This window comes from Enhydra lutris, unplaced genomic scaffold (assembly GCF_002288905.1).
Source record: "Enhydra lutris kenyoni isolate GAN:26980312 unplaced genomic scaffold, ASM228890v2 scaffoldscaffold77, whole genome shotgun sequence".
Taxonomy (NCBI): Eukaryota; Metazoa; Chordata; class Mammalia; order Carnivora; family Mustelidae; genus Enhydra; species Enhydra lutris.
In genome coordinates this window covers 2202350-2213549 of record NW_019154161.1, presented here as the reverse complement: position 1 = coordinate 2213549, position 11200 = coordinate 2202350, and the positions used below count along the sequence as shown (strand labels likewise).

General features: G+C 48.6%; 1 protein-coding gene across 1 annotated transcript; it reads right to left on the bottom strand.

Annotated features, from left to right (window-relative positions):
* Positions 1–351: 351 nt before the first annotated feature.
* Positions 352–10909, bottom strand: LOC111160842 (IZUMO family member 2). Its single transcript, XM_022524214.1, has 7 exons — positions 10678–10909; positions 10391–10465; positions 6606–6692; positions 6353–6373; positions 5167–5247; positions 1993–2110; positions 352–394 (listed from the first exon to the last, which is right to left on the bottom strand). Exons 1-7 carry the CDS (start codon positions 10907–10909, stop codon positions 352–354), a joined length of 657 nt encoding a protein of 218 aa, XP_022379922.1.
* Positions 10910–11200: the final 291 nt, after the last annotated feature.

The following is an 11200-nucleotide window of genomic DNA, read 5'->3' as shown; positions in this document are numbered from 1 at the left end:
AGATAGGGAGGGGAACCTGTATTCTCTGCATTAACTACTGCTGTTCTTCTGTCACACCATCCTCGAGGGTCCCACTATGGTGTCATCTCCTTTAGGATGCATTCCTCCTCAAAGCAGGAACGGCTGTCCTTTCAAGCTCTCATTGTAGGTTGTCTATTCCTCTTGAAGATCCAAATCTCTTCTACTTTGATGTAGGGTCATTGGTACCTATGGATGAGTGAGACCTGGTCCCAACCCTTGACACCCAACTGGGAGGAGGGCCCTCCAGAAACTGACAGAGACATCAAGGAATTTGTCATAGACTTTATTAAACTTCTTTTCCTTTCCCCTTACAGACCCCAAACCACCGCCCTACTGCAGCAGGAGTTTTCGGTTTTGCCTGTACGTGATAGCCCTGGTCAGAGAGAAAAAGCCTGGAGGTTACAAAGAGAACTTCAGGTCCCTCCAGGTCCCTCCATGCCACCTTACAATCATCAGCCTTATTTATTCCAGCCTGTGACATCATGGGTATCTGGGCAGATTTCCAGGGTTCCCAGCCATTCAGTGTTGGTACATGAACGAGGAGGAGAGGAAATCTGGGACTGGGAGTGAGGGTAAAATGTGAAAACAGAAAGAGTGGGAAAGACTGAAGGAGACTCTGAAAGACATAGACATAGGGCAAGAGACTCATGGAGAAGAGAAAGAGAAGGAAATGAGGAAGAGAGAGAAGCAAGTGTGATGAATTGAACTGCATCCATCCACACACACCCCCACCCCACCCCCTCGTATATCCAAGTCCTAATCCCCAGGACCTGCAAATGTGACCTTGTTTGGAAATTGGGTCTTGGTGGATGTAATTAAGATCATTTGGGATTTAGGATGGACCCTACATTCAAAGCCGGGCGTCCTCATAGGAGGAGGTGTCGCAGAGGAAAAATCCATCTGAAGATGGGAGGTGGGTGGGCAGAGATTGGAGGGAAGCCATGAGCCAAGGAATGCCAAGGATGCCAAAGAGACCAAGGAGTGAGACAGACCTTGGGCAAGAGGCTTAGGGAGAGAGAAACAAGATTCAAGACAGAAATAAAGACTGGGGTGGTGGTGAAGGGGTTTGAACATGGGGGAGTGGGAAAGAGCAGTGGGGAAGGTACTGGAGAAAGAGAGGGGAGGTGGGAGGGATTCAACTTGGGAGGTGGGGGGTGGGGGAGACAGCAGGATTGAGACAGGGAGGGGGAGGGGAGGAGAAAGCCCAGTGGGAGAGGCAGAGAGAGGGAGAGAGAAGGGGACGCAGACCGAACAAGCTCACAGTGGGAGCAGACATTCATTGTGCTGAGTCCTGATTTGACTCACCACTAGGCAGTGGGAAAGGAGGGTGAGGGGCAGGTGGAGGGAGCAGGGAGGACAGAAAAGGGGCAAGAGAGAGGAGAGGAGAGGAGCTGGAGGGGAAACAGGTAGGCAGAAGTGGGAGAGTCCCTCAGAAGGGCAAAGTGGAGGGTGAGGTCCACTTCCCCCCTTGCACCCTGGGTTCAGTGCTTGGGACCCATGGAAATATTTTCATTTTAACCACTTTGAAAAGCAGAACAGAATAAATTAATATAACGATGATGGTGAAGAAGAATATATAATAATGAATTCAGCTCTGATGACATCTGTCTTCATATCATGGCACATGCATGAAATACAATTATATATATATCTTTATATTTATATTTGTGTTTATAATTATATTTACACTTTATGGAGGAAGAGATCCAGAGAGGCAAAAGTGCTGAGGACCCAGGAAAGATAAAAGGTGGTCCAGGGGTGAGAGGAAGAGGAGGTGTGAGAGAAGGAGAGATGGACAGAGAGATAGAGGGTGGGTAGGAGAAGAGATGGAGAGAGAGGAGGAGAGGTACAGACAGAGTGAGTGAGTGAGTGAGATTCCCAAATGACACAGGGACCAATACAGGGCAGGGACATTTTTGTGGGGCCCAGTGGGGCATTTGGAAGCCTCAGGAGAGGGCAGAGATGACTCACGCAGCCACGATGACCCCGAAGGCAAGAAGAGCGAGAAAAATGGAAATGATGGCACCTCTATCCTTCAGGCTCTCCTCCTCCTCCTGGTACTGCAGAGCCACGCGGGGCTGCGCGTCAACTGGTGGGGTGGGGGAGACAAACCTGACTTCCAAGTCACCTCCCCTCCTTGGCTTTGCACCCACTCCCACCTGCTCACCCAGCAACCTCAGCCTCTCTCTCCCTGCTCCCTACCTGTCTGCTGCCCTCTCTCCTGGAGTCTGACTGCATTCCTCCATTCCTCAAACTCTGTGTCCCAGGCACTGTTTTAGGTGCGCTGCATACTTCTACGAGCCCCACTGGCAAACAACTCTGCCGTCGCGGCACCGGCAGTCTACACAGCACATCCCAGTGACAGCGAAGAGCTCAGCGCTAAATACGACTCATTGGCTAGGGGGTGGGGCGGGGGAGACGTGGATCCTTCGACTGCCGGTGAACATCAGATGCAATATTCTGACAGTCTCAAGACAAGATGAAAGTCAACATGCATCTTAGCTGGGGATCCTGAAGATCCTTGAGAGTCCCATTCGGCATCTTCAAGTCGTCCCCTCCCCCCGACTCTTATTCTGTCAGCAGAGCCTCTTGGCTCCACCTTCAGAATGTATCCAGAGTCTGATCCACCTCCTGGATACATCTCGTGGGCCACCGACCTGGTCCAGCCCCCTATCAGATCTCTCTGGCGGGGGAGGTGGGGGGGTTGAGGGTGGGGGGTGGTGGTGGTGGGGTTTCTCCTTGCCCTACAGTTCCCCATCTGGCCGCCAGAGGGCGCCTGTTAACACCTAAGCCATCTCTAGTGCCTCTTCCCGCAGAGCCTCCCCTAAGCGGGCCTCTCACTCAGAATAAAGGCCTAAATCCTCATCACGGCCCACCAGGCTTTGCACAATCTGGTCACCATGTGAGTTGCTAGCTACTATGCCCTTCTTCATTCATTTGGCTCTGGTCACACTGGCCTTCCTCTTGTTTCTCAACCATGTTGGATCCTTGCACTAGCTGTTCCCTCTGTCATTCACACTGTTCCTTACTTGCTCACTCCTTCTAGATCCCAAACACCATTTCTTTAGAGATGTCCCGCTGCCTGCACTCTCTAAAGTAGCACCGTCCCTCCCTTTCTCCCAGGCACTTTCTATCAAACTTTCCCGTTTTGTTTTCATTAGAACACACTTGCTATCTAGAATCGGTCCATTTATTCCTTCATGTAATTTGTTCCTTCACGTAATTCCTTCATGTAATTGTCCAGCGGTTCTCAGCTGAAGACAATTATGTCTCCCACGGGATATTTGGAAAGGTCTGGAGACTAGAAATGATTGTCCTGACTTTGGCGAGGGGAGTACTACTGGCATTTAGTGGGGTAGAGGCTAGGAGTGCTACTGAACCTCCTGCAATACACAGGACAGCCCTTATAACAAAGACTGTCCAGCCGCAGCTGTCAGTAGCGCTAAGAGAAACCCTAGTTAACCCTTCACCCCATTAAAATGCAGGCAATATGAGACATTTGTCTTCCATTCTGCTGATCCTCCGTTTGGGAGCATAATGGGGTCCTCAAAATATCTATTGTAGTTAACCACCGTCCTAAAGGAGCCAGTGGACAAATTCCTTCTTTGCAGCTAGTAAGTGTCATGAAGGGGGAGGGAGGAACTAATGAGAGACTCTTCTAGATGAAAAAAAGTGAGAAAAAACCTACAGTTGAATTATATGAGAATTCCTATAATTGGGTCCTGGTTTGAATGAATCAGCTGCGAAAGATATTCCACGGACAATTAGGGAAGATGCAAAAGGACTTAGAATTACTTCATATTGAAGAATTGTTGCTAGGTTTTTTGGCTGTGAGAATGGCAGTGTGGTTACATAGGAAATGTCCTTATTTTTAGAGGCACACACTATGTATGGGTGAAACTTCACAATGCTTGATTTCTTTTAAAATACCATGGCAGGGGCGCCTGGGTGGCTCAGTGGGTTAAAGCCTCTGCCTTTCGCTCGGGTCGTGGTCCCAGGGTCCTGGAATTGAGCCCCATATTGGGCTCTCTGCTCCGTGGGGAGCCTGCTTCCTCCCCTCCCCCCGCCTGCCTCTCTGCCTACTTGTGATCTCTGTCAAATAAATTAATAAAATCTTTTTAAACTGTTTTTTTTTTTTTTTTTTAGATTTCATGTATTTATTTGACAGAGAGAGAGATCACAAGTAGGCAGAGAGGCAGGCAGAGAGAGAGGGGGAAGCCCCGATGCTGGGCTCAATGCGGGGTTCGATCCCAGGACCCTGAGATCATGACCTGAGCCAAAGGCAGAGGTTTAACACACTGAGCCACCCAGGCGTCCCTAATTAAATAAATAAAATCTTAAAAAAAAATACCATGCGAATGGGGTGCCTGGCTGCCTCAGTGGGCAGAGAATGTGACTCTTGATCTTGCAGTGGTGAGTTTGTGTGTAGAGATAACTTTAAAAAAAATACCATGGCAATAAATAAGTAAACCAAATGTGGAGGCATGTCCACTGTCAACATAATTTGATAGAAAGTGCTACTTTAGTGAGTGTGATCAGGCAGCCTTTGAGGAGGTGAACTTGAAGACTTTTCTGAAATAAAGGAGTGATAGGAACAGTGTGACAGAGAGGAAACAGCATGATTTTTCAATCTTGACGGATATATCGGGTTCACTGTACTATTCTCACTTTTATGAGGATTTACATTTAAAAAATCTCTGGGGGTACCTGGCTGGCTGAGTCAGTGGAGCATGCAACTCTTGATCTCAGGGTTGTAGGTTCGAGCCCCATGCTGGGGGTAGTGATCATTTAAAAATTTAAAAATCTTAAAAATCTCTGAATGAATGAATGAGTGAGTAAGTGAACAAATTCAGCAGATTCTTCTGGACTCCCCAGGTGTGGCACTGGTGAAAAAAGAAAATGTTTTCCTAGCACCTGCCGTTCTGGTATTAGAGGCATTTTAAAGTTACAGCAGAATCTTCCCAGTTAACAGTAGGCGGAAAGTGAATTTCAGAATGTGGAAGCAACATCTGGGTCACACTGTAAGCAAGTGGTAAGTGCAGGATTCAAGGTCATATGTGGGAGATCTCAAAAGCCCTATCTGCTGGGTCATGGCTGTCTTCATCTCTCATGCACCCCTGTCTTCCCTCACCTGCAGGAACTTACCAAAACAGTACTTTTTTTTAATGCACCTGGGACTGATCTTCTGGCAATGTAAACAGTCTAAGACTTCTTCTCTTAGCAAGCCTGAAAAGGAGGGAAGGGAGAAGTGCGATAAGGGCAGATATCAGAGGACTGGCAAGGGGCAGGAAGGCAGGGGGGAAAGAGATGGGAGTCTTTGGCCCTCCTGAATTTGGAGGTCCCATGCACAGCACAGGAAGATGAGAAAAGTGCCCTGATTCACATTAAAAATAAATTTTAGGGGTGCCTGCTTGGCTCAGTCAGTGGAGCATGTGACTCTTGATCTCGGGGTTGTAAGTTTGAGCCCCAAGTTGGGTATAGAGATGACTTACGATTAAAATCTTAAAAATGAAAGAAAAATTTTTATAGAATCATTGAAGAGTTGAATTGAGTTGCAGTTGTCTTGTTGTCCAACATTTGCTTGTAGACATCTAATTAGTTAAACAAATGTTAGATTTGTCGATTGAATGTCTACAGATCATTTAATTTGTAGATATCTGTAGATTAAATGTCCACAAACAGAATGCTTGCATTTCTACATTCCCGTTTTGCAGGCCCCTGTGACAGATAGTGGGTAGATGCTCACGAATCTGTCTCCTCTTCTTCCTGACTCTCTCTCTCTTTCTCTCTTTCTCTCTCTCTCTCTCTCTCTCTCTCTCCACTTCCCAGGCTCCTTTGCAATAGGTTGCAACCATGTGACCAGAGTTCTGGCCAATGGAAAGTGGGCAGACGGATGCGGCCAGTTCTCAGTCAGGACAAACAAGTTTCTGTCGGAGTTCTCCCTATTCTCTCTTCCTTCTAAAGCTAGCTTAGAAGCCACAACACAGGTCTGGGCTATATCCCCGGGCTACCACTTGGAAGAAAAGTTCAACTCTCAAAGAAATTTGAGTAAGAGAGAAATCTTTCTTTTGTTAAACCACTGAGACGTGGTGTTTATTTGCTCTATGACCTGGCCTGTCCATCCTGACATTCCCCCAAAATGCTTTTTTTGCAGGTTGCAACCACTTCCATGAGCCCTCAAAAATCAGATATCCCTAGATATTATAGTTTTGGGGAGGAAGAACCACCAGATGGAGTAGATGATAGTGGAGCTTGATTTGGGGGGGAGACAGGGTAAAGAGGTGCGGAAGGGTAGAGAAGGTTAGGGACAGAAAATAAATCCAGGACTCACGGCAAATTTTGCGATGGCAGGCTGCAAGAGAAAAGAGCTGAAGTGAGTTAAGTCGGGAAAGCAATTTGAGAATTTAATGGGAAGGGACCAGGGGAGGGAGAAGTGTGTCTGGAAATGAGAGCAGGGAATATTGGGGAGAGGCAGAGAAGACTGAGTCACAGGGGAGGTGAGCAAGGAGTCTGGGAGACAAAGTGGGAGAAGGGAATTGAGTGATAATAGGGGAGGAGGGGCTTGGTGGAGAGAGATGCTGCACCTTTCTGTTCATAAGATTTTAAACCTTTCTTGAGTTCCTTGATCACTCTCTCCCTGAGAGCCACCAGCTCCTCCAGCAGAGGCCCATCTGAGGAGAGAGAGAGAGAGAAAGAGAGAGAGAGATACAGATATCCTTGTGGGGTGGGAGGTGTCCAGCAAGCCCACCCCACCTGCAGCTTCAAAGAGATGAAGAAACCCCTTTTCATTCACCAAGAGTCACCAAGACCGGGTATTACTTAAGTTGTGGCCTGGGCAGTCTTGCATCTAGCTTCTGATCCACTGTGGGGCCCCAGGACAATCCACCTTCCTCTAGCCTCAGTTTTCTGATCTGGTAAGTAGTAGAACAGACTTGGTTACCTCTCCCTTCCTTTCCTCTGACCTGTTCTCCTCTCCTGTCTACACTCACTCCTTCCTCCAGCTGATCTCATCCAACTTCATGGTTTTGTATATTACCTAGACCTGCACTGTCCAATGTGGAAGGCACTAGCCCGCACGGCTATTGAGTGCTCGAAATGCGCTAGCCTGAATCGAGGTCTGCTGTTAGTATAAAATGTGTGTTGGAGTTTGAAGACATGGTGTGAATAAAACAACTGAAAAAAAAAAACCTCAATAATTTTTATGTTGCTTGCATGTTACAATGGTCATTTAGGTATTGGGCTAAATAAAATGTATTAAAATTAATTTCACCTGTTTCTGTTACCTTTTGAAACGCGCGGCTACTAGAAAATTTAAAATTACGTGTGACTCCTACTTGTGCCTCCCATCGTATCTCCACCGGACAGCACTGTTCTGTGTACACCAATTTCTCCCACATCGATGTCCCTCGCCTAGACCGCTCACTGCCTGAGCGCTCAATCCCTGAAGTCCAGATGCACAGAGCCAAATACCCACTTAGGAACTCCGCTCTGATGTCTGATGGGTATCTTATAATCAGTAAGTCCAAAACGGAACCTTGACACATTCCTCCAAGCCTACTCCCAACCCTCGAGTCTTCTCCACCTTAGGAGATGGGAGGTGCCTGATTCTAATTGTTCATCCCAGTCCTTGGTGCTTTGCCTCCTTTTTCCTCACACCGAGCATGCAGTCTGTCAACATGCATGTTATATGAACAAAACCTGTCTGTTCAATATCCAAGATAGGGCGCCTGGGTGGCTCAGTCGGTTAAGCGTCTGCCTTCGGCTCAGGTTGTGATCCCAGGGTCCTGGGATCGAGCCCCGCATTGGGCTCCCTACTCAGCTGGGGGTCTGCTTCTCCTCCCTTTGCCCCTCCCCACCTCTCATGCTCTCACGCAGATAAGTAAATAAAATCTTTAAAAATATATATCCAAGACAGATCCAGGAATATGATCTCCCTCTCAACCCTTCCCCAGCTACCACCCTGTTCCAGCCACGATCATGTCTTGCCTGGGCCACCACGGCCGCTTCTTGCTGGTCTTCCAGGCTCCCCCACGTCCTGCTCAAATCTCTTCTCTGTAACCAGAGGTATGCTCTTAGAACCACAGTAAGCTCACCCATATCCCCCTTCTTCTGCTCAGAGCCCTCCCATGTGACCCAGAATAGAAGCCAAAAGTCCTCACCATGGTCTGGAAGGCTCTAGCCCACTTGCCCATCCCCACCCCCTTACCTCTAGGACCTCATCTTCCACAACTCTCCCTCTCTGCACTCCAGCCTCCCTGGCTTCCTTGAGGTTCTGTGAATATGCCAAACATAGGCCCATCTCAGAAATGTGTTCTAGCTGTCCTTTCTGCCTGCAGTCTTCTACCCCAGCTGCTTCCTGAGGCTTCCCCCTGTCCTTCAGGTCTGCTCACATGCCGACTTGTCGGTGACATCCCTTTGGCTGTTTGACTTCATACTGCGGCCCCCACCCTACTCCTAGCACCCCCTATCCCCTGGCCCCTGCGGTATTTTCTCCATAGTATTTGTTCTCATTTATGTTATGCAGTAAAGGGTTAAAGGGTTAACTCGGCAGGTCTGGTTTGTCCAAACCTTGCACATTCCAAAAAAAAGGTCTGGTTCCTCTAAGTCCTTGGACTATCCTGCCTGGGAAGGATGTCTTTCTGGGGATGCCCGGCTGGCTCCTTAGTACAGCATGCGACCCAGGCCCAGGGTCGTGAGTTCAAGCCCCACATTGGGCATGGAGCCTACCAAAAAGAGTGTCACATGGTAGCGGCTTGACCTCCAGAGAGGCCGGAGACCAAGCAGCTACGTCAGCCACTTGAGTTCTCCGCACCAACATGACCGAGCCCCAAATGATACAATAATAGTTGGTAAAATGGCTGCCCAGGGGTCTTCAAAAATGTCAGTGTCCAGGGGTCTTCAAAGAGAAATGAATGCAGTGCGTGATCCCAGAGCAGATCAAGGATTGGAAGAAAGGTAGTGATGAAAGCCACGACTGTGACCATTGGAGAAATTTGAGGACTGGATATCGGATAGTATGGAGCTGGCATTAAATTTCCTAGGTCCACTCATAGTGCCAGAAAATACCCTTCCTTGTTCTCAGGAGATCCTCCATTGAAGAAATTAATGTTGAAGTGTCACTAACTCTTAAAAGGTACACACACGGAATGAACGAGGCAACTTTTATAACTACTGGAATTTTCTCAAAATACAAAAATCACCTTTTTAAAAGGTGAGAGCTTTAGCTACTGCTTTCAATTAGAGCTTTAAAATTACTGATACTCGGGCCCCACACCTGATATTCTAATTTTCTTGGCCACTGCCCAGGCTTCTGGAATGTCTTAAAAGTCTCTAGGGGATTCGAATGTACAGCCTGAGTTGAGACCTGCTGCTCTAAACCTTGTGTGTTAAGGTTCAGATACTAAATATGTTCAGCTTTGAGGTCTAAATGGTCAGTGTCACAGCTATTCAGTTCTACCTTGGAGAGCAAAAGCGGTGGAAGACAATATGTAAATTATTATTGTTCTAATAAAACTTTATTTATAAAACAGGGGGCTGGCAAAAGGCTTTGGCCCCCAGCTGTATTTTGCCAACCTCTGTTCAAGTCAGGGAGGCTAGATGTAGCATAATGATCTTAATAGCTAACATTTATTGGGCACTTACTGTTTGCCTGGCTTTGTTCTAAATGCACACGCACAAACTCATTTACCCTTCTCAGTGACCATGAGGTAAGGGCGATTATTCCTATTTTACAGATGAGGAAACTGAGGCACAAATAAGTCAAACATGGGGGCATCTGGGTGGCTCAGTAGGTTAAAGCCTCTGCCTTCGGCTCCGGTCATGATCCCGGGGTCCTGGGATCAAGCCCCGTGTCGGGCTCTCTGCTCAGCGGGGAGCCTGCTTCACCTTCTCTCTCTCTGCCTGCCTCTCTGCCTACTTGTAATCTCTGTCTGTCAAATAAATAAATAAAATCTTAAAAAAAAAAAGTCAAACATCCATGGGGCCCTCTACTGCCCTCTACTGGGGAATGTTATAAGGCCCTTAAATGACTAACCTCCTTGGGGCCACTGAATACAAAACCAGAAGAGACACCCCAGCGGTGGTGGTTAGGAATTAGTCTGCGCTGTGTACTTGGGACGGGTTACCTAACTTCTCTGAACCTCAGTCTCCCGCTCTGTAAAGGGCAGATCACAGTAGCGCCCACAGTGATGAACTGTCCCTCGACTTTTTTGAGTAAAACACTTAGAACCCTGACAGACACACACTAAAGGCTATACTCGTGTGTTTTGTTTTGCTTGTTTTGTTTTTAATATCAAGGGAACGTGTGGTGGACTCCTGGAAAGGGAGGACAGAAGGGGGTTGGGAAAAGGTTTTCCCTCTTAGCTCCTACCTCTTAGAGAATTAACCATTAAGTGGCTTGTCTGGTTCTTGATAAAGGCCGTCACATGATCCAGGTGATCTATCCCTGGGGGCAAGACGGGAGGAAATTCCAGTGGGTCCCTCAGAGAGCCAGGGGACACCCCCATCTTCATCTAGGAATGGTTCCACCCTCCCCTCTTGGAAAGGCAGACCCCAAACCGTCTGCCTCCCATCCCAGCCTCGGGCTATCCCACGGGTCTCTCCCCCTCCCCACCAACCTCCCGCAGTGCCAGGAACCCTGCCCTCTCCAGCACGCACCCACTTTCCCCACAAACGCGTTCAGAGCGTAGTCCCGGAAGAAAGGCCCCTCCATGCCCAGGAGCACGGCCTGGGCACGCTCCAGCAGCTGCTGGAAATGGAAGCGCTTGGGGATGAGGGCGGAGTGCAGCTGTCTCAGGGCCTCCTGCACTGAGCGGTCACACTGCAGGCAGCCCCAGCCTCCGTGGGCGCTCAGGCCCAACAGCAGCAGGAGGGCCGAGGCCAGAGGCATGGCAGGGTCTTTGTGACGTCACGGAGGAAAGCCGTCCAGCTTTCCCCACCCCCCAGGTAAGGGCAGGGTTAGGGAGGCGGTGGGGGAAGGGGGAACACTGCGCCAAGGCACGTGTTTGCTGAGTACCTACTACGGCGTCAGGCATGGTTCTAGAAGCTAGGGAGAGAGTCTAGAAAAACACAGGTCCCTGCCTTGTACCCCTGGATCATTCATTCATTCATTCATTCAACCTGGGAGGGAGAAGCAGACTCCCGTTGAGCAGGGAGCCCCACCGTGGGCTGGATCCCAGGA